The sequence below is a fragment of the Balearica regulorum genome, chromosome 4 (genome assembly GCF_011004875.1).
Source record: "Balearica regulorum gibbericeps isolate bBalReg1 chromosome 4, bBalReg1.pri, whole genome shotgun sequence".
In the NCBI taxonomy this organism is placed as follows: Eukaryota; Metazoa; Chordata; class Aves; order Gruiformes; family Gruidae; genus Balearica; species Balearica regulorum.
The window spans coordinates 13,931,761-13,955,859 of NC_046187.1; the positions used below are offsets into that span (position 1 = coordinate 13,931,761).

Consider the following 24,099-nt stretch of genomic DNA (forward strand, 5'->3'; position numbering starts at 1 on the left):
TCACAAAAGGAAAGATGATAAAACTATACCCTCATGTGATTAAGTTATCCATAACAATCATTACTGCTTGTTTACACTGAGTAAGGATGTCCAATCCCCAGAAGGTGGAGCTAGTTAGCAAATCTAAAAGGAGGACTGCATTGTTTCTTGAAAACAGAATATTTATGAATGGACCAATACATTCTCATGCTTGTCCTATTTTAAAGCAAGTTTAGCGTGTTAAGATGAAAATAAGAGGTGTATCACAGACTGAGGTCTCGGAAAAGACAACTCTAGAAAAAAAAAAATCTATATAGCTACTCAATCTTTGGTCTGTTAAAATCACCACGTCACTTGTTATGCAGGATATCCTCTCGCAAATACTCCAGCAAAAATATAAATCAGGGTCATTCTTTAACAATGCACAAAGCTCCAAATATCCATGAGAAGTACTTACTGTAGCTTTCAAGTTGCTCCTTGAAACTGAGCAGCACTGTGAAACTGAAGTACGAAACAAAAAAAAGCATTGCATTTTGAAGCTTACAAGTAAATTCAGTAGAATTTGGAAAATAAAATTGTCTTGTATGCAAGGGATAAATACAGAATATTGAATAAATTCATAAAGAGATATTATTTGTAAAAGGAGCTTTAAAATCCTGGTCCAGATTCAGATTTAGATTATCCTGATCTATCTTGCTACAACATCGTTGACATGTGAGAGACTGCTTGGTTATGAGTCACTGCTTACACGTCCAAAACAGTTTGGGAGAGGTGCAAGATGCCCTACAACTCCTCCTTCCTGAGAAAATTGGCAGTCAGCTCAGCATCAGCTGTTGCTGTAACAGAGATGCAGGGGGCCAACCATGGATCAGGGCCTCTACTCCTACAGAGACTGATGATAGCTTTGTAAAATCCCTTAGGGAAGGAAATAATACAAATTATTGCTTTTGTGTTTAACGCATTCAAGGACTTACACAGGTTTGACACTTCAGGTGTCAAATTTCTTTTAAGTTAAAAATTGCAAGATTTACATTCTCAACACAGTGGAAAATCCTTTGAAAAAGACTGAAGAATTGACAGAGTAAACATCTCAAAAGAGACATCAGGAGCAAGAACATAAGCAACAAGGAGACTAGAGGATCACTGTCAGGTTGCTCCAATGGCAAGGGCAGCCTGTCCTGTTTGGAATATTTAGCATCCAAACAAAAGAGTCAAAGCCTACTGATGAAGCAAGGAAATCCAATTTAAAAATCGTGCTAGCCACCCTTTGGAAAGGAAACTAAAACAAGGCATAAAAGCCAAACTCATTAAAATGGAAAATAGAAGGATGAAATTGAAAGAAATAGTATCACCACTATGCAGTTAGCATAAGATTAAAACAAAAGAGTATGTGCAGCACAAGCAGTGAGTAAATATTCCACTTTTATTGCTAACAGAGTTGTGGAAGTTCAGTTTACGACAGGATTTGCCCTTTGGTTTCTGGAAAACGCCCTTCAGTCCCATGATCTCTTAATCAACATGCCTGCACAGGCAAACGACCTGCAAAGCACCCAACTAGTCATTTCTACATGCTAATTAATATTCAAGTCACAATTTGTCAAACTGCACGTTAAATTTGATAAAGTTTGGCAGAAAAGTAAGCTCCTGCTCTTTGCAAAATCAGACCCATTGAAGTGCTTATTAAAACGTGCTGGTAATCAAACGGGAAAAGCCCTAAGGCTTTGGAATACCACTCCTATCTCCTTTTGCTCTGGCAACAGAGAAAAAAGCCACTTCTGTCACTCCACCACCTAAAATTCAATGGAAATCTTTGATGGCTTCAAGTCACCTCAAAATGTAAATGGTATGAAGTTAGAGACTAAACACAAAATTAAAAGCAGAAGAAAGCGTAAGGTTGTACTCACCTCAAAATGTAAATGGTGTGAAGTTAGAAACTAAACACGAAACTAAAAGCAGAAGAAAGCGTAAGGTTGTACTCTTAAAGGAAGAGAGGGCCCTAGAAAGGTAGGTAACAGCAGCTACCCACAACTTACGTTTATGGTAGCCAATCACTTATACCCTCATTACCTGAACATACAAATAATCTATGACAGGATTGAAATAGAAGAGGTCAAACAATGTAAATGAGGAGTTGTCTTGACATCGTGAACTGAATGTTAGACAAGCTCTAATGTCCTAATGAAAAAGGCAAGCAAAACAAGCCAACCAACCCAAAATGGTAGTAGCTACCTCAAAAACAGCTACTGCAAACAGCATGAAATAAAAATAACCCACAGAGTCTGAATTTACTCCCTAGGATAGGAAAATTCTTCTGAATTTTATTTTTAAGAGAGGTTTAAAAACTGACTTAGTAGAATTCATGTATTTAACTTTGCACCGTAGAAAGGTCAGCTTCCTACTTCTTCATCTTGCCACTCAGCTCTTGGAGCTCAGTTTAACTCTAGCATGAGGGCTAAGCTCTTTGAGAAAGGATGAGGTTTTATGCTCATAATTCTGCAGCATTTCTCACAGGAACACCAAAAACCTGCATAAGTCTTCCTGGTATTTCTGCAGTTAATATAATAGCAGTCTACTTTGCACAGTTTTGGTGTCCAGAAGAACAATTTTGAATTCTTGGGGATTTATTATTCCATTATAATCATCTGAGATTTTCTATACTGTCACATGGATTAATAATGAAAATGGAAACCATCTAATACACATACAAATGTGTCAGCAGCTTTGGTCACAATGGAAACACGTGGCATTAACAGACATAAAGCTAAGGAAATCTAATATACTCAGAACATAGGAGTAATGGATAAACCTTTCTCTAGAAGCATTGTGCAATCAAATATTCTGATGTCTTGTTTAAAAAATAGTTTGTTGATTCAGTTAAATAGTCTTCCTTTCCCTTACACATTTTTAAGCTTCCCTCAATAGCCGAACTACTTAGAGAAACTACTGCTGAAGGGGTTGTCTTATGTGCTGGGCTACATACAGCCCAGTTAAGGACCCTATCACAAAAGAGAAGGATGATACAAGGAGGAAAAGGAAGGGAAGAGAAAGTTCTTCAGAAGTGTTTTTGTTTTCTCAAAATAAATAATGTCTGCTACTCAAGTGAACACAGACTGAGGGAGAATTTTTCATCTTCCTGACTAAATGATAATTTACAATGAAAGTACTTGTAGAGTCCCCATCAGGTATCAGATTATTCAAGAAAAATTAACCCACATATGCCTGTAGCAATGTGGCTACAAACAGATGTTTTCCTTCATTCCAGCTAGGCAATACGGCACCATTCCCCAGGCAGTCTTTGCTACCTATGCTAAAGGTCACCATTGGCCATTTCATCTGCCCAGCAACATAGGTTATGATTCCATAATTCACTTCAGGCAAAATCCAGGTGCAATCACACTGCCAACTTAAATTGCTTGAGATAACGTGGTGGATTTTGTATGTAGCAAATTAGGGAGTGCTCACACAGAGCCAGTGGAGGAATGGCTGAGTGATAGTTCTGGTGGTGTACTACAAGGAACAGATGGAAACAGCAGCCTCTTTTAGCAGCACAGCTAAACACGGAGATCTGTCAGGGGCTGTGTAAGCATAAGAGCAAACTACTGTGTTTCACTGGCATCTCTAATGCTGCAGGACAGGCTTTCACATTCTGACTCCCACGGAAAATGAAAAGGCAAAAATAAAAAGAATTTAATGTTGTCAAGTAGTTCTCCAAGGCAAACCAGCCTAGAGTTAAAAGAATAAAAAAATCCCCTCTCCTTTAAAATCCATCTACTCTTCCTGATTTATCCTGCAGAGAAATCATAATCCTGCAACTGATGAAACCATAGCATGTTACCTTGGTAACTGATAACTCAAATTCAGTCTTAAGAATATACTCCAAGGTTAGACTGCATGAGAAGTTAGGCTACAGAAGGTATAATGCATGTTGAAAGGTAAGTACAAGAAAAACGTGCCACTGATATTTCTGATTACAAAGATTCCATACAATAAATATAAGCATGTTGGGAAAAAAAAGAATAAGATCACATAATGTCAACCCTAAGATTGCAACCCTATCTTAGGAAGCTCTGAATATATGTTATGACAATATCTATAGTTATAGAAATAGCCTATTGCTCAAACCATCAAGTTATCGTCATAACATTTTCTACCATCTAAAATGGCTACGTGTGTATTCTTTGACACTTTTTCATTGTTACATGCTAGGAAAAAGAATTGTATTAAAACAGACAAGTTCACTAATATAAGCAAACATTTCATCCCATACTTTAAGGCAAACTTTTCAATGTTTTGGTCAAAACCCCTGTGTATTTCCCATTTTTCTTACAAACAGCCGCACAACTTTTCTTAGGATCAACTCCAGCACTGAAGCAGTTTCAGATTCAAAGATCTGTGTCTATACATTTGCAGTGTTAATGAAATACATTATCCTCAAACTACAGTACAATATATAATCATAAGATACAGCAAGCTTTCCACTTACGTAAAGTTTGTGAATTGTATATAGCGTAAAATTCTGTAATTTTAGAAATGTATCTATGAGTGTAAACACAGTATGAAAACGTTATGAACCCATACAACCAGGGTTCATAAATATAAAATGGAGCAGAATTAAGGCAGAATTTATAGCCCTAAACTTCAAATCTCAATCTCTATGTAGGTGCTTCACAGCGCATCCTCAGGGATTCACATCAAACTTCAGAGAGGAAGACTCAGAGAAAAACAAACATAAAACCACACTCTCATAGAGAAGTCAAGCATGAAAAATTCTGGCCCCAAAGGCAACGGTTTTGAAAACCATTAGGAAACCAACTTGGGCACACACCCAGACGGTTCTTCAGAAAGCTCCATCTTTTAAGTTAGTCCTATAAAAGAAAGCAATTTTAAAATGTCTCCATTTCTACACGACCTTGAAAGTCCTATAAGCTGTCAAAGGCACTGCACGATGCTCTCATGAAAACATCATTAGGAAATTATGTCTTCCTCAAAAAGTAGAATGTGAAAACAAAGCGAGCTGCCCCTCAAGTCTCCTGTAGTTTCCATGTGATGGGGTGTTACAGGACATTCAGCACAACTCAACAGAAGCACTGACTCTGCCCTCAAAGAAGGGCACTTATACTGATTCAAGAGAAATGGGGAAAGCCTGGAAATGAGGGGAAAAGAAAATAATTTATTCCAGTGCCATAACATCTTGATATTTTTTGTGTCGTTGGCCTGTCAGCTCCAGAAGACAACTCCTCAGGTGAATGAAACACATCTATAATTTTCTAACCATTACAATTACCATTATTGCTTAGCAAGAGGTACCTTTCATTCTATTTGATGACTGCTTATTATAGTACTTAAGAGGAAGTAACTTTTAAGGTTTTTTTGGCTTTGAGAGCTAAAAGCACTAAGTGATAATTCATTTGGCTGTGTAGGGTGTGAGCCTGAATCAACGCTAAGAGCACACTTTTTTATGACTACAATGGAAGACTCAAATGGATTGGTTAAATACTTTTAATGGCTTATATAGAATAACAGAGGACGTATTCAGGGGGTTGTAGAGAGTGAAGGAAAAGCTGTAAACATTCATGTTGCTAAGCATGTCAGAAAGCATCCAAAAATAATTATCCTAAATAATGATGATTTTGAGACTCAGGAGGGAGAAGGAAACCTGAAATTTTGTTCCCTAACTATGGAATACAGAAAAAAACCAGTACATGTGTGTCTATATATACACACACAAATGCACTGCAGTAACTTGGGGGAAGTTTGAGTGAAAGTGTACTACTACTATACCTGCAAAACATTTCTAATAGCCATACTGGATTTCTGCTAACAATAGCAGAAAAACTTGCTAGCACCAGGGGGAAGAGAAGGGAGTTAGGCACAAGAACAAATACTCAATTTTATTCTCTTAATCAAAACCAGTATGCTTGGGTTCACTTTCTAAAGATTGTTTCAAGTTGACAACTACACCTACCTCACTGTTGAATATTTGTACCTTCTTATCTGAAAAAAGTCTGAAAAATGTAGAAAGCTGTGTTGATACTTTGCACCTGCAAGACTTCACTAGAGAACAAAGATGATATCATCTCTCACTCTAACATTATAGGGATACTTGCCTGGTAGACAGAAACTCAGAGAAGCAAACAGATGAGAAATACTCTGGTCTCTGGACTATTCATAAAAAAACAAGTCAAATACATCTGGCATTGAAAATAAGAATTCCAGGATGCCAGCACAAATCTCTCATACTGGTAAAAATGCTGATGTTGCAGTTGCATTAAAAATCAATACTACAACCAAAATCTTTTGCACAAAACTCACCAGTTCTACACAAATTACATACAACTGAAAAATGATTTTTAATTCTTGTTGTGTAACAAAGAAATTACAAATGAGTTCTAATAACTTTAAAACCCTAGATATAAAATTATGTGATTAAAACCATGGGGGCAGGGAAGAGAAGAACATAGAAAATATAGAATAAAATACACAATTTAAGCAAAAAAAGCCAAAATTATACTAAGCTCCATAAAACAAAGTGATTGTGGGGGTTTTGTTGTTTTGTGGTGGGGTTTTTTTGTTTGGTCATTTGCTTTTTTTAACTGAAGAGCGGCACAAGGGTTGGTTCTTATTTCCTTATATTTGGACTATCACCATTATCACTAAGGAGATGTTTCATTTGTTGCAACCCATTTGCACATCAGAAAGTCTAGTCAGACTTAGGAAGCAGATCTAGCCTATGCTTAGAGAAAGCAACAAGGAATGTAACCATAGGAGAAGATCAGAAGATTTGGTGGCAAGGGCTTGCTGTGGACAAAGTTTTCTTCACATCATCTCATGGAATCGCTCTACTTAGCCTTCAGTATTGACACAGATTGACAACTGTATTCAGGGAAAAATAGAGTTTAGCAAATAAGAAAACAAAAATCAGTAGTGTATCACTTCAGAAAAGTGGAAGGGTTTACAGAAGAACGACACTGAAACAGAATGTTCACCTTTCCTTACAAGTTTGCTATGGAATAAGACACACTCCAATTAATTTTTTTTCTCAAAATAGTCTATTCATGAGAATCTAAAATAAATTAAACTACATCAGTTTTCAAAGAAAAACATTGTGGTTTCAAAAGGTTTTCATTGAGGCATAAAAAGTTGAGCACAGCAAGCAGTTTGAGGACACAATGAAGCTGTAATTTGATAAATCGCCTTCCATCAGTCAAGGCTACAACTGTGCAAAACCTTGCTATCAGCACACTCAGAGATACTATTGACTCTTGTTTATATAATTTTTCTGTGACTTTTTCTGTTATTTACTCCAGTCAATGATTAAAAAATAGGGAAAAAAGGGGCTGCTTACCACCTGTATGCAACACCTTGCAATCTGCTGCTGAAGGATCATTTTCACCCTCTTTAACGTTGCTGATGTTATCTTTTTCAAGCAGTCTGTCCACCATAGCAATAACACAGTTTAAACTCTTTCCCACATTGGCCCACACCCTGTCCTGAAAAGATAATATAATAATAATAATTATCACTGCACATTACTGAAGAGAAAAACCAAGAGACAATACTAACTTATTAACACCTTAAAGTGGAGACAGAGACATGTAAATTACCAGAAGTATTACTAGAAATATTATGTGTCAGCATATCACCATTTTTCTCATTCTTCAGCCTACTACCAACTTAAGCCTTTTTCATGGAGTTTTTCTTGCAGTGTAAATGACTGAACTGAAACTGGAAAACACATGTGCTTCAAACTCTACATGAAAATGCATGCAAAGTTTCAGGTCCAGTCACAAAGAACTGAGCAGTTTGTCTATTTGAAAGAACACAGTAAGAGCACAGACATTCAGAGCTTTGCCAAATCAAATCTCATGTGCAACTACCAGTTTTCCATCGTACTTGAAAACCTCTTTTTTGATAATTTAACACACCCTCTATTTTATCACATCAGTTACTCTGTTAAAGCAAATGTAAGATTAAAGGACTAGAAACATACTGTCATGACATGTTTATTAGGTAACACAATTTCAATTTCATTCTTCACCTCACACACAACCATCACACTTAACTGAGTTTATTATAAATATGAAAATTACAGAAGTAATAGAGTGATACAAGAAATTCTGTACAAGCAGAGAACAAAAGAGCTAACATGGAGCAAAAGAAAGAGCTGTTATGGAACAGAGATACAGGAAGGGTCTTTCAGGTGCTGGATGCTGCAGAAATTGAAGCTCTTGCACCTACTTTCCTGGGGCTGGATAAGAAAAAGGAAAAAACTAAGCCGTACAAGAAATGAGGCTTTACACAAGGCTAGCAATCAGACAGCATAACAAATCCACAAAAAAACCCCATGTACATGTTTTAATGCTGAGTCATTCTGAAACTAATGCAGAGCAACCAGAGTTTGCTTGAGGGTTAAAAATGGGAAGATAATATCACTCCTCTTCTTTCTACTTTATGATACAACAGCCAGAAGTATTATCTATACCTCAGGCCTTGAGGCGTAAAAATGGAGTCGGGAAAGAGATAAGGTTAAAGAAAACTGAAAACTCAGAGAAATATCATAGTTCCATACAAATGGTGACACTTAGAAGTTGGGTGAAGGACAAGTTAGAACTACTATTAAGGCAAACATTTAATCCAAGATTTATTTTTAATTACATGCCACACTTTTTAGGCCATTATCCTGATTAGAGGGATCTGATCTTTCCCTGTTCCCTCCACCTGAGGGCACACCCTGTGACAAGCATCGTGCCCTGAGGGACATGACATGTACTTGCTGAATCTGTACAGCAACACAGATCCTCTCCTCCAGCTCCCCAAACCTGATTCCTTGAAAGATCTTGTAGGGCTGCCTTAAGTACAAGTGAGCATCTAGTGTTACAGGCAGACGTAGAAACTATGGTTTGACCCTCTCCCTAGATAAACCCATGCCTTAACCATACTATGAAAAAGGCATTGTTGATTTACAAGAGGTAAGAAGCTGGTCACTCTCACGCACAACTGCATTTAATTAAAAATTTGTTTATTTTAAGCACTACATGTACAATGCAACAATATCTGCACCTGCATGCATGAAACAAACCATTAGACACATGACTATCTGATATTCACACGCGTAGGTACAATTTAAAGCCAAAGACAGAGGACTGGTATAGCTTCCTTCAAAAGCTTCATCCTGTGTGTACCACGAGCATTCTTGAAAAACATTTAGAATATAGGTGAAATGATTGATTTTCACCAGTCAGAAGTATTATTTTTGGGAGAAGGATTCTATGAAGAGCAATGAAATACTGTAGATAGTAAAAATTCTGGCCCCAAATAGCCACAAGTTTTGCCAGAGAGTAGCAGGGAACTTCAGGCTTTCTAGTCACTGAAGTTGCTGAGGTATATGAACTCAAGTTGCTCAGTGTGGCTGCAGCAACGTAATTTCCCTTTCCTCCCTCTGCTGGGAGAGTTTAATCCCAACACAAAGAGTGTTAAGCTCTTAATGAGCATCTGGAGTTATTGCACAAGAAACACAAATATAAGCCCTTGTTTCATTTTGGAAAGAACACTTTCCTCTTTTCAAACCAACTATTAACCCAGCATTGAGATGATGTCTATACAGTATTCACACAAACATTCCCCGAGGGTTTAGAAACAAAATCCATAAACATCTGTTGACAGAAAGCTCCACTCTTACTATCATACATCTGGCTTTTTTATATATGGGCACGTGACAGGGAGCAAGGGTCTGTTGCACAGCTCTTTTTCTCCACATAGGAGGTTCCTGGGATTAGAAGCTATCATTACAGGCAGACAGAAAAAGTAGATGTGTCTATCACTCATTGTGATGTTATTCTGTTTGCATCAAAGATGGCTACAGTTTGCCAAGAGCGCTGCTGAAATTCTGCAGTTTGGTGAGAACAATTCTTGAGTAAAAATGCAGTTTCCAATCAATGAAAAATCACGTGACTCCCTATTTTCTCCACGAGAAGAAAACCATCCATTTAATGTTCTTTGTCATCCCTTACTAGTCCCATAACATTTTCCTGTTAGTCTAGCGTACTTTCCACCCACCTTTGACCTCCTTAAGTGGTCTATTTTCAATTTGCCCAAGAACTGCCTCACAAGTGATCATTTTGCAGCATGTACCAGGTTAAAGGACAAAATACATCCACAGCCTCTCATGTAAGCATTCTTACAGGCTCTCTGTGTGAAGTGAGGGATCAGAAGAAAGTAAGTCTTATTTCTTTATACACTGAAGTACTAAGACCCTAGATTCCTAAGCAGGATGCTTCTCCTCTGACACCAGTTTCCCCGCCAGGTGCTGTGGAGCTAATTGGATGGTAAGTTAACTACTGTGGTTTGAAAGAACAAGAGAAACAAGGTCTCTGGCTCCCTCTCATTACTGCTACTTTAAGCTCCAAAGTCAAGCCAACGACAGGGAAGGTGGGAATCTGTAACAGGGCTTGACCCTGTTGGGACAAAGCATTGACACACTGACATCATCTACTTATTCCAAATTTCAGAAGCCATTTGGCACGTTAAGGAGTCCTGGCACACGTGGCTAAGTGTTGCTAGTTAGAAATGGCCGTATTTGCAATTCTCTTGCTGCCTCTGCTGTGGCACTGGCAGGCATGCATGCACAGTCAGAATGATCTCCATGAAAAGCTAGGCCTTGGTATCACAGAAACCTGGACATTTTTCCTAGAACATTTAAAAGTGAACCTTTAAAATAATTCTCTTTTATCCCCTCAATTCAAAAAACAGTAATTAATTTCCATCCACTCTGAAAGTATCATTAAAAGGCAATCCAACCCCCTCATTTTAGAGAGCAGGAGTGGAAACTATTTTCCTGTCATTGCACCGGATTGGATGTCTTCCTCCTAAGGACTGCCAGCCAGTGGAGTCCCAGAGGCTGTCTTTTTGTTTTTAAAGGATTCTTGGGCTTTCTAAATTCACTACAGAGCTCCTCAGTCATCTCTCCTGCCCTTCCATATACACCACTACAGTCGTGTGCTTTACTTGTGCTAGGTGTGACACAGCAACTGCATTCCTCAGTGCTCTGAAGGTACTGTGTCCCTTCATGTGGGTTGATAGCCATATATTACCTTAAAGTTCTTTTCAGGTATGTGTGTAGATAAAGCACCTATCTTAATTAATGTGCACAATTAACACCTCCTTGTGATGTGACAGTGCTTTGGAATGGAATATATCATACACAGATCAGTATTTCAGACCTGTGTCCAAGTACTGTGTCAGTACTTGTACATAACTTATCAGAAATGCCATTTTATCTGTTCTTTGTAGCTCCAACCACGTTAAGTAGTCAGTCAGAAATGTAGAGCAGAAACAGCTCCAAGAGGCAATGTGCCCACCTTTTTTGTATTATACATGACAACATGCTTTGTTTCCTCCTGCAGGGAGGTTCTAGGATAGCAAAAGCAGCTGGCAAGAGACGAGAATATCTACCCAGAGGCAATCTAAAACTCTCAAGTTAAATATTTTTACTTCAACAGTAATGCTTTACTACTGCCTACGTGTAGTGCACGCATATAAATAGCTCAATCCATACTCCTGTCAGCTACTCTGGGATGAATATTTGTGCTTGGTATCAGAGGAGAGGGGCAACACAGTATTTTGCTATTGAGAAGGTGGCTTTTTGGAAAACACTGATGACTCAGTGAAAGAGCACCCTGCACAGTTAAGAAATTGGGAGTTATTCCTCAAAGATAAATTTGGATGCCAGGGAAGGGGGTGGAACTCAGCTAGTTTTTAAACACTGCCTGGAATTCACTTCTGTGATGGTTGTAAGGAAACGTAGTCATTGGAAGTGGATGGAACAGTGTCAGCTTAAAGAGTTGTTGGACATCACTGATTTAGATTTCAGGCAAAACTAAAATTGAAATTTCAATTGTAAAATGCAACTCTAGGGCTTGATAATAGTGTGTGTGGGAAAATAACAAAGGAAATATAGTACTGCGCATACAAAGCAATGTATCACAAAGGTTTTTTTCTTTTATAGTTCACTTTCAGAGTAGATTAAGCATTTTTTTCAAATTTTATATGCATTTATTCTTTCTCTTTTCATCATGCTAATGAAAATTTGATCATTAAAACCCACATTATTCATTACCTCCACTGACAGAAAAAACTGAAAAATAACAGAAGCCTCAGCTTTCAAATCTAGAAAAAAACCCAAAATTTCTCTAGAATTTATGCTGTCTCAAGTTTGACAGTGACTCTGACTCAGTTTAACTCAGAAAATACTTACAGGTACACTTAATTTTAATCAAGCAAGTAATCTTACTAATTCAGCAGAAAAAAATAGATACACGTTAAAGAAATGTGCTTATAATGTTTTAATAGATGAGGACCAAGCACCTGGCAGAAATAAATTTAAAAATCAATAATGAAATACAGCAAAGCTAGCTCCTCTGCAGAGACAGAAGTACTAAATTAAAATACAAATACTTGCACAAAAATGCCATTTTTCCAATGCAAAATTTCTCCCTTTTATCAAATCTATTGTGATGTTTATTTTTCTGAATGTTTCAACAGCTGGAAACAAACATTTTGGCCTTCATTTCAAGGAAAGAACCACCATTCTAGCCCCTCAGGTTGTTGAGAAAACATGAAAAAAGTGAATTCAAGGCTCTAAAACCAGAAGACAGATAAAAGAATGAGTTATTTATTTGTTGTTTAAATCTCATGACTACTTAATGCATGGGGTTGGAGATAATTGTCTTTTCTCTAGGAGAAATATATTATTATTTCCTTTTTTGTAGTATGGATAAAAATTACAGTTCAGGTATGCATACTTAGCTCATAGAAGTTATTAATTATTTATAATAGAGATTAATATACTGGCATCCTTTACATTTATGAGAATACATTGATGAACTGAAAGTATGAGCCTGAACTGAATAAAGATAGCTTGAAATCAAGGTGTATGTAACAAAGAAGCAGATCTATTATGAACACATCCACCAAAATAATTCATTTACAAAATCTCAGCCATATAAATAATACAAATCTTTGAAAGATACGCTAAGAATGTTAAAATCTAAAAGCCATGTTTAATTCCTTTATGCAATCTCAGACATCCTCTAAGAACAGACTCTAAGGGAAAACAGCTCTGCTTTGCTGAGGATTAATTCATGTGTATATTTAAACTATTTACATTCAGCCTTGGGGGAAAAAAAATAAAAATTCCCTCATAATAGCATATGCTGTTCCAGTCTCCTTAAATCTGCCTAACTAGCAAAAAGAACTCATGTAAGAGCAAAGACAGACAAGCACTGGGTTCGCGTGGCAAGGTTTTGGTAGCAAGGGAGCTACAGGGGTGGCTTCTGTGAGAAGCTGCTAGAAGCTTCCCCCATGTCCAACAGAGCCAATGCCAGCCGGCTCCAGGACAGACCTGCTGCTGGCCAAGGCCGAGCTCATCAGTGATGGCGGTAGCGCCTCTGGGACAATGTATTTAAGAAGGGGGAAAAAACCTGGGCAACAGCAATTGCAGCCAAAGAGAGGAGTGACAATATGTGAGAGAAAGAACTCTGCAGACACCAAGGTCAGTGGCAGAAGGAGGAGGGAGAGGAGGTGACTCCAGGCACCAGAGCAGAGATTCCCCTGCAGCCCATGGAGAAGACCATGGTGAGGCAGGCTGTCCCCCCGCAGCCCATGGAAGATGATGGTGGAGCAGATATCTACCTGCAGCCTGTGGAGAACCCCACGCTGGAGCAAGTGGATGCCCAAAGGAGGCTGTGACCCTGTGGGAAGCCCACACTGGAGCAGGCTCCTGGCAGGACCTGTGGCCCCGTGGAGAGAGGAGCCAATGCTCCACATGGTTTTCCTGTGCTGTTACATGCACAACCAAGCAGTCACACAGAAGCACACCATACTTAGGAAAATTCTTTCAAGTTAGTTTCAAAATATACAACGCATCTCAAAAACATTATTTCACAGTTTTGCACTCCTTTCTTGCCTGCCCCCCTGTAACATGTGACAGGGACGCTTAGGGCTTGTATTTGTTTATGCTGATTAGGGTTGAGGATTGAATACCAACCAAGAGTTTCTGACCACTTACCCACTCTTCCTCATCATACTCAGAATGATGGGGTATAGAGTCCTGTCTTTTAATCTGAGAAGGATGGTCCTGATGCTGTAAATCACCCCCCTCTTCTGCACTGTTTCTAGGCACAGCTGGTTTCTTGAGGACACAGCCAGGCCGGGCTGTGTACAGTGCTAAAAGGGCACTTCTGACCAGCTGATCCTTAAATGCATGCACAAATAACTCTGTCTAGAAGAAAAAAAAGAAGAAAAAAAAGAATGAAAAAGTTAGACCAAAGAATGCAATACTGCAACGTAGCTAATGTAACACTGAATTGCCCTTAGGCAGAGTATTTGTTTCAGGCTGGTCTGAGAGGCAGAAACCAAAGACGACCAACAAACAACGAGAAACAATTCAAGGGGTTTAGGGACATCATCACATTCTACAATCCCAGTGTCCTAACGATTAACAGAAAAGTACAGTATTTGTCATAGAGATCATCGTATTTTCACACAAGCCTATTTTATTTGAGTTCCAAATGTTGCCTGCAGAGACAAGCCTCTACAAGAACCAGTTCCAAGAGTAACCAACCACTGCTCCATAATTTCTGAATAACTGTCAGATAAAACGTGATTAACAAATTTAAGGATCTCCTTAAATAAAAACACAGCACTCTACACTGCTGAGATTGCAGTAATTGCAAAAGCAGTGTTTCCAGAGATGTGGGTACCTGTAGGTATCAACCCAGCTATCAGGGCAAGCGATGACACCTGATTTCTAGCTTTAATTTATTTTTAAAGAAAGGAAACCTTGAAGTAGTTTTTCTAGGCTCTCTGAAGATGTTATTCAATCACTGTATCATTTTTCTAAGTCCTTCTTGTTGACTGTGACAGCTGGAACCTTACTGTATTTTTCAAAACCTCCAACCTCCCTGCATTATTTATCTCCCTTCCGCCCCAACAAGAAAAGGAAAATGCTTTATGCATATGGTCTTTAGCGTCTCCAGACTGTCTCCACGTAACAGGACTTGCTGTTACCACCAGTCTGCCACGCACGCCCATCTCCTGCAGACACACACAGCATGTGGCCCTATCTCCACTACTCCTCTTGGGAGGCTGGCCTATTTGCTCCATCATCTGACACAACTTACTGAACAGGAGAGGGTGAGGACACGTTCCCTTTCACTACAGGGTGGTAACCACTGGCAAAGCCACCATGACGGACACCTGGGGAGAGTCACAATTTTGGTTACTTCAACAACATTCAAAAGGGTTTATCTGTCAGAGTGGGGAGAGCGTGCACCCTGCCGCTATACCACATCCACCGCATCCCCCTCAGGCTGCCAGAGGTCCTCTCTGCAGTCAGAGGTCCTGGTTCACAGGGGATAATGAAACACTGTTTTGCATTTCTTTCACAGCACAGTTACCTGAATTTATTTTTCCCAGGTCAGTGGCATTTAGCTGCCTTCCTGTTTACCCAGAACACAGTGGATTGTCACGTGCAGATTCAGATGCTGAACTGCCTTTGTGCATACAATATTAATTAAACAGGCATGCGGAAATATGTAGATAAGAGTCAGAGCAACCAGCCTGAACAAGCAGTCACACAAAGCTAGGAAACGCTAGAAATAAACGTTGCCCAGCCAAGCTTCATTCAGCCCTTTCATCCTTCTTATGCAAAATGTGGAGAAGTAGCAAAAAAACCCCAAACCAGCTTCAAGTGTCAGCATCTATCTTCCTGGAAGTCTTTCTCCCAGTTTCTGCACTTCTTACTTTTATTCTTACTCCATCCCTTTTTGCTAGTTCTTGCTTCCCTTTGTATGCCTCTACTACTCAACGTATTTTTCTTGATTTTCTGCCTCAATATCTCCTCAAAAGTTTACTGACATTTAGACCACAATGCTCTAAATAATTGACGGCTTTCTTAAAGCTCCAGCTGCCGGGTTAGGTACCTGCTTGAGAAGTTTCTGCTTTTTCCCATTTTCATAATGTTTAGGAAAAAGGTATTTTTGATCCTTAATGGTTACACATAGAAAAGCTGAAAATTTGCTGCAAATAAGACTCAAAAGCTTATCTAAGCTATGATTTTTTTAAATCAACATCAGGACTTCTTTCAGGCATGATCTGGGATTCTTTAGTGATTAGGCTTGGCAACACTATTCATCTCCCTGGCACTTTTACCAGACCCATTCTGTCTCATCCTTACTAACTTGGTGCCTGAGGGAAAGGGTGTTTAAACAGTTTTTTCATATGCAGTCTTTCAGGACTGCCTTGTGGTAGTCCTGAACTGCGCTATAGGACAATTGCATTTTTCTACTCTTCCAGCCTCCGCATGGTAGATGCTCAGAGAACACTCAGTCTTTGAGGACTATTGCTAGCAAATCCTACCAATCTTCTATAAAGAGGCAAAGTGAGACTTGCAGAGGTGTCTTTTCTTGCACAGTAACAGCAGAGCTCCTCTTCAAGACTGCTCCCCAGTTCCACATCAAGAGTGTCCAAACTACTTGTCTGTGCTTAGAAATGACAATATGGTTTTGCTGAGGTTTGTACCTCCCCTGCCCCTAAAAGTCTGCTTGAGATCATTTCAGGTCTCTGCACCAGGCACGAAAAACTCAAAAAAGCTTTAAATTTCAGAAAACTTTAAGTATTGGACAACTTGAAGTAAGGAATGCCCACTATGACTGCAATGTGTATTGGGTAACTATCTGAAAAGTTTAAGTAATTTAATATAAATATTTTATAGGGAAAATTCATTTTCAAAAGCAAATTGGCATGGAATCAAAACTCTATTTTTTCATACAGAAACTATAAAGTTTAAACTATAAAATCCATTCAAGGATTCCATTGGTTTAACAATCTACATTTTAACCACATTTACTTACATGTCAGTACAGCTAAATTTGCAGAACATCACTATTTATAAAATTGTATTGAAATCACAAAACAAGTCTATACAAAGAAATGAAAACTTTGCAAATTCTTTTAGATACTTCACTAAAGAATATTTCTGCAGACAAAGATAGGCATAGCTGGAAAATGAATTTATCAAGCCTTTTGCAAGCTGCAAACGCGGATACACTTGTCAACAGCTAAAGGCTTCCTTAATCAATTAAGGAAAGTGTTGATAAAAGGTTAGTCTCAGGAAAACACTACAGTAAATTGCCAATTATATATGGAGAAGTAAAACCATGCTTAATATGAGAAAATAAGCTCAATTTAAGAAGCAGCAGTAGTATTATTTGATTTAATTTTCCACTTCCAATGCATGCAACCAGTTCTTCTATTTCTAACATAAATACTTAACTGTAATTCACATTATTGATAGCTCAGATACACTCACTGCTACCTAATCTTTTTCAAAAGAATTAGTCGATATATCAAGCTTAACATTATCTTAAAATAGAGTGATATGTTTTTTAATAAACTTGAATTTAATCACCAGGCAAATCATTTTTATGACTTCTTCAAACTGCTGTTTAATTTCTCAATTTCTATCAAGTTAAAACGTGAGAGAACATTTCTTTCTTTACATATAAAAAGTATACAAAAGGTGGGAGAACAGAAGCACCTTATGCTTCAAAAAACCAAGTAGGTGTCACGTAATTCTATCCAGAAGAGCATGCCAACTTATATATAACCAGGGACACTCCGTTAGTCTTGGTTCTCCCATACTGTACCAGATTATATAGATCGGTTATCTTAGGATATGGAGATGATGCTTTGTATTAACCATGAGGGATCTAAGTGCAGCACTTAGGTATATGGCTTCACTCAATTTGGGTTTTTGAAACTTAAGATCAGCCTTCCCTGAACTCATTTCTTCGTCTTTCCTTTCCTCCCCAACGATCTTCCCTTCTTTACAAGCAGCTGTCCCTCCACACTAGCTTCCTCAGCTATAGTCCCACTCTCTCTCTCAATTATCGTAATCTCCTCAGAGTAAATTTGGGAATAGTCAAGGAAGCAGGTATTCAACCATTCATGCAGCAGTTGTTCAGACAACTGGATTAATCTCTCTCCCAGCAAAAGGTGGAGGTGAGGTAGAAACTATGGGCTGTCAGGTGGACCGTGTGAGGTGAGACTCCTGCTTCCACTTCTGGGAACCTCTGCTCACGTACTAACCAGCAATTTAATCCTGGCCCTGAAAAGTTGATACGAACACATACAACTAAATCACCAGCTATAAGTTTGAAATATCTGTGACTTTTCCAAACTGAATGGATTGTCCTTTCTGGCCCTTTTCTGTGGTCAGACTCTCCAACAGCCATGGTTCAAACAGTGGGTTAGTACCACAGCTGCCTGCAGTCACTCTGAAATTGTCCACTCCTCCTGCCCAGACAGGCAAAGGTGGGAAGGGCAAAGCACATGGCTACAGCTACCATAGAAATTCTTAGCAACCAGGTCTTGAATCTTCAAGACAAACACTTCTTTGTTTGATTTGCTTTACTTGTGCACGCATATTTCTTTGAACTAACCACTAACAGAGCGGCTCTACTTTTTGTATGCGCAGCTAAAAATGGCCTCTGTCAGTACTATATGGAAAGGTATGCTATAATTGCCACAACCCACCCACCCCCCCACCCCAAATTCCTCCCTTTCATTTCCAGGCTGAATTCTACTTTCCTATACTATCCCAGACATTCAGAGCGACTCCAGTGTTCTCAGAGTTACCGTGGATTTACACATCCGTAACAGAGAGCAACGTTTATCTCCCCCGTGGCTCCAATGCAATGCCTTCGCAGTATGTGGTTGAGCTCAATATTCAGATTTGAAACTCTCCCATTGAGCGATGTACTGCTGGGATAATAGTGCTCAACAGACCACAGGGGTTGCCACTTCCCAATAGCTGAAGATATATTGAAATGGTTATTGATAGTGTTATTAAGCCAAATTGAGATCACATTACAGAAGGTATGGCCTATGAAGCGATGGGAAACTTTTTTCAACCCCTCTGGTCATAGCTATAGTGCTTAATATTTTTATAGGATAACATATGCTTAGAAGTACTTCAGACTTCAGCTAATCTCCAATATCACTCTGAGAGACAGGTGGAAAATACTATCTTCCTTAATTTAGAGCTAAAGAAACTAAGATGAGGAAGAACCTACAGCTACAAAGGAATATAACAGGAGAAAGTGGATTAAAATTTGAGACCTCCTGGTGTCAACTTCCTAGCTTCTCCTTCCAGACTGCACCACCATTTCTGATCATGCTATTATTCTAAACCTTATGCACAAACCTGGCTTGAACTACCTCCCACAAGCAGCAGTTCAAAGTATCACAGAAAGAGAAATAAAATAACTGTTTATCATACCACAAAATTATTTTCAATAATCTATTTTTAATAAACCCCAGTATGTGGCCACTAGAGGATAACAAAGACACATGAAATTAAATTAATTATACTTTCAAATAAAGACAACCTTTATAGATTTCATTAATTTTCCACATGGAAAGCCTACAGAAATGCTAAATAATATTCTTTTTCTAACAGCAATATTTTGAAGCTTATTTTAGCAGAGCTTATTTAACATTTCCTGATGCTATGAAAGTCAATTTATGCAGAAAAAACCCCAGCAGTTAGAGACTTGGTTATTCCATTTTCCATTGCAGTGAAGATTTGAATCTTACTTTTTCTGAAAGCATCTTTAAAGAATTCTTCAAGCTGTCTGGAGAATGCTGGCTTGCAGAATTAAGCAGCAGGTCTGCATGGCTTGATATGAGAGGTTGTAGATGATTGATGTTGCTGAGAACTTCTTTTGCCTTGGCTGTGTTTTCAGGTGAATAGTAAATACACTGGTACCCAGTACTGTAATAACAGAGAAAGAGTCACATAATGAGAAAATAATTCCTACTATTAATAACAATGCTTAATGTGCTAAAAATCTTACCACTAGTTCTGCAAAAAATGATACCTGAACTTCACTGATATCATTGAAATGCTCCTTCCTTTAAGGGTAAAAGCAAATTTTTGCTTGAACCATACAGGACAACAGACCACCCACCCCCAAAGGCCCCAAGTACTACTGTTCAACGTAACCATCCCTTTGAGTGATTGATCTTAACATAAGAAAATGAGATTATCCTTTTTTTATTTAAAAAATTTAATTCTGGAGAAAGAAAAGGTTTGACCAAGTGAGGTAATGATCACAAAAAGCATAAGGCTCCTTATTTTTCCAGCTGAACTCCCCATCACATTATTAACTACCTCACTAAGTCTTTAAAAATGAGCCATTAATGTTTAACTGATCAGTGGCCCACACTATGTTTTGATTAGCATCAGAGATGTCCAGGAAGTGGTGATAACCACAGTTATCTCCAATAAAACCCATGTGTTTAATTTGTAAGAAAAGACACAGAAATGGGGTGTGGGAGTTAATTACTACAAAACCCACACAAATACATACTGCAAACTTCCTACTTTCCTTCTAACTGTTCACAAACTACTGCAATTCTTCTGCATGACTCCTTTTCCTATCCCTTGTTTTTCCCCCCTAATACTTACTAATCATGCAAGATCCTTTTATACCATTATGCCAAATTACCATTTTAGACAGCATGCACACACCTACTGGTTCTTTGCTGCAGTATGCATCTCACCACCTAAACCTACAGAATCCTTCCCTTTACAAAGTCCTGCTTCAGTCTTTCAGATAAACTAACCAAAATCTTTTGCAGTTTCAGATTAACCTATAATGTTAACACAGGAAAAAACGTAACCAAGCAACTCCTGCAACATTACCATTGCCAGAGCAATGTACATACTACTCCCCAGTTGGTTCTGTATGCATCTCCCTTCTTTCCTCTTGTGTCTTCTCATTACACATCCTTCAGTCTCTTCCAGCCTTTCCCCACCGATTTAATTTCTTTCTTAACTTCACATATCAAGACCTGAATTTTGACACTTGTACAATCCTTTGAACTTCACGCATTGCTTTTCATTTCAGTCTTTTTCCAGATCACTTCACTCCCCCATTTCCCCTTCGTGTCTTCTAGTGTCCCTTCCAGTTCCTCCTCATTAGTTTTCTACTAATTAGAAATTAAATTTAATTCAATAAAGGACATACGCAACACACGTTCAGAAGTCCAAATGAAGTCACTTCCATAAAACTTAAAAGACTTAAGTCTTTTGGCAAATAAGGATAGATTCAAGCAGCCTTAAAATTAAGCCTCTTCCTTAGATACTTTGCTGAGTTACTGTCTCAAATTCCACAATACCCCATCCTATTTTTCCGTCTTTCACCTATGTCTCCATTTTTAGATACAATTCTTTGTAGAAGCAGTCAGGATGAACGGCATCTGTCAGTGAAGCTAGCCATGATCAGTCGTGCTACCAGACACATCAAAATTACTCTGTGTCTCCAGTTCATGGTCCACTACATGAGTTGCTAGACTGCTGAGGGCAGAGGTCAGAATTCTGAATATTTCAACAAAATGAATTGTATAAACTGTCTCTCCTAATGCATTGGGCAAAAAAAATCCCTGTTCCTCTGAGAAATGAGGAAACAGCCACAGCTCTGCCTTCAAGGTGGCAACACTGTTAGTGAAATGAACTTCCAAAGTCACATCTACCTCTACATTCACTGCAACTCTCAAGCTGTCAGTAGACAGGGCAGAGACAAAGAGTAATAGTCTGTTAATTGTAGTGAAGACAGTCTTAAAAGTCTTGATACTTCACAGTGCTGAATAATTTCTAATTCCCCTTCAGGCTTCTCCCTCCCTTTATCAAACAGCCTTTTTGCAGGCTGAATCTGGCTAACACTGTTATCAAGCTCACCATGCACATAGTCCTTTCTGGGATTCCCCTCAGCCTTTAACTCCCAGATCATTCTCACTGATCTCCCACAGCTCTAAACGTCACTGAATATTGCGGCAGAAAAGCTACAGACAATGCCATAAGAAAAAAAAGATGCAAGAGAGATACTAAACCTATGGGTAGTTCTCATTCTAATAAAGTCAATCATAGCTTTTAAATAGAGGAAACAGTAAAGAGAGAATGACACTCTCTTCAGAATGAAGTGTTCTATCAGACCTCATTATTTGGCTAATTTTAACATTTCCTGAACCCCAGAAAGCATGAGATAGCTCCAAATATTCTTCTTCCCCCCCCCCCCCCCCAGAATTTGCGTAATTATTTTTCAGAAACATGTTTGGGAATATCTGAAGTTTCTAATTGTTGTCTCTCAACACTGTTGCGTCTAAAATTAGCCTGAGATTTTCGGTGGCCTTACCATTCATAAAAAGACATAACTACTTCCAATTCACTGAAATTAGTTTCCATATAAATAACTATTTTTAGAACTTGCTGCCACATATAGCTATGGTATATAGGTAGTATTACTTAAAAGAAGCAGCTGCCAATAGAACATATAGAGAAACTTTTCACAGGTGCCCTAATGCAGAAACTAGACAAAGGGAATTACAAGTAAGAAGAAACTTTTGCATCAGGGCAAAGCCCACTTGGGTAGGTCCATTGTGGGAAATCAGCAGCACTATGAAAACCTACCTTTGATATGTAAAATATGTTATTAGTCATGTACCTTTTGAAAAACTCTATAATAATGTCTTCTGGGTTAAGTTTCAAAGCTTTCACTAAGCATATAAAAATCACACTTAATCATTTCCATATATTGGCACCATCATTAACTACGTACACATGACTGTCAGTGGTCATTTCAGTTTTAAAATTGCTTTAATGACATTGTCATGTCATTTGAATAAAGATTACATTGACTATATCTGCAATTTTAACTCAAATTAACAAAGTTTTTGCCTGAGAATAAATACTGCAATATGCTAAATGTCTAATTTTTAATGACACTCTGAGTAACTCCACTCCTGCTGTTAACTGAGTAATTTGTGTGACTGAGTTAAATTGTCACCATCTGGGACTGGCTTAAAGTCTTTCAACAATGAACATTTGACCTTGCATTTTTCACGGTCAAAACCACAGACATTAACATCAAGAATACACTTAAAGCATACACAGCAAGAACATCTAACCCCAGATAACCTCAAGCTTATGTACATGACTGAAGATACCAATTCAGTGGCTTATTTATGCATCGCATGTATTCTCTCTAAAGTGGGAAGTTATGATCAAAACCAAACTGCTATGTAAAAAACCCAGGACAATTCACTGTCTCAGGAAATAAAACTAAACCACATGATCAGTGCTGAGGTTTTGATAACCGGTCTGAGAGAGGTCAGAACTTCAAATTAATTTTTTTTATTTCCTTAAGATTCCCTTGCAAACTTGAAAATTCTAACTTTGATTACTGAGGAAAATGAAGTTATATTATTAGTTCTGTCTAATCTATCTATACTTATGAAGTGCAAATCTCCACGAGTCCTTATCTTGAAGCAATGGCTAGGCTGCACAGAGCTTCCCTTGCTGCTCTTCTATTTCCTCTTCATTCCTAACTGACCACTGGAGTAACTCTACATCAATGCCTTCACAACTGGTAATGGGACATGAGTTTCAGTGAAAAGAAAGGTCAAGATACCCTTCGTCAGCCCTGTAGAGACCTAAGTAGGACAGATGCCACACTGGCACAGGTGAACCTAGGAAGACTCACTCCAGGAAGGTTGAATGCCTAGGGAAAGCGTTCCCCAGTTCTTCAAGTTATTTTTAGACTATCTTTACATTGGTGGAAAGATGCAAGTAGCCTTTAAAATAGGAGAGAACCTTATGAAGGGTAACTGAGCATGGTTCTTATCAGAAGAAAAAAAGGTATTGTGCCTCGCCATAAGCCTGAGGCTAAATGGTGCCTTTTCGGTGGAGCCTTTTCCTGGCAGCCTGCTGAAGAGCGCGTTACAAAAAATGATGGCAAAGTCATGGATCCACTCTCCTCCTGTCACTCCTAGAGTCCATGTAGATGGAACAGTTTTTTGCTCTCCAAAGCATATGATCCTTTTTAAACTTTGCATGCAAAGTTCCCCAAGTCCTTCTTCCCTTCTTTTTCTAGCCCCAGCTCCGTTTCTTTTATGCCTGCTTAAGGAAATACTTCAGGTAATTCTGTCCAGAGAGCCTAGCCACTGGAAAATACTGTGATGAGATTTTTATATCTCAATGAATAGCACAAATTTTGGCAG

General features: G+C 38.5%; 1 protein-coding gene across 3 annotated transcripts in view; it reads right to left on the reverse strand.

The window, feature by feature from the left end:
* Positions 1-24,099, reverse strand: part of INPP4B (inositol polyphosphate-4-phosphatase type II B) — a 335,694-nt gene that overhangs the window by 53,662 nt on the left and 257,933 nt on the right. For 2 of the 3 annotated variants that reach the window (XM_075751207.1, XM_075751209.1), the window contains 3 exons: positions 19,636-19,813; positions 14,045-14,257; positions 7,325-7,469 (listed from right to left, as the gene is read on the reverse strand). In XM_075751207.1, coding sequence (XP_075607322.1) covers positions 7,325-7,469; positions 14,045-14,257; positions 19,636-19,813 — 536 coding nt within the window. The remainder of the gene's footprint in view (positions 1-7,324; positions 7,470-14,044; positions 14,258-19,635; positions 19,814-24,099) is intronic. The other variant, XM_075751208.1, reaches the window with a different exon arrangement.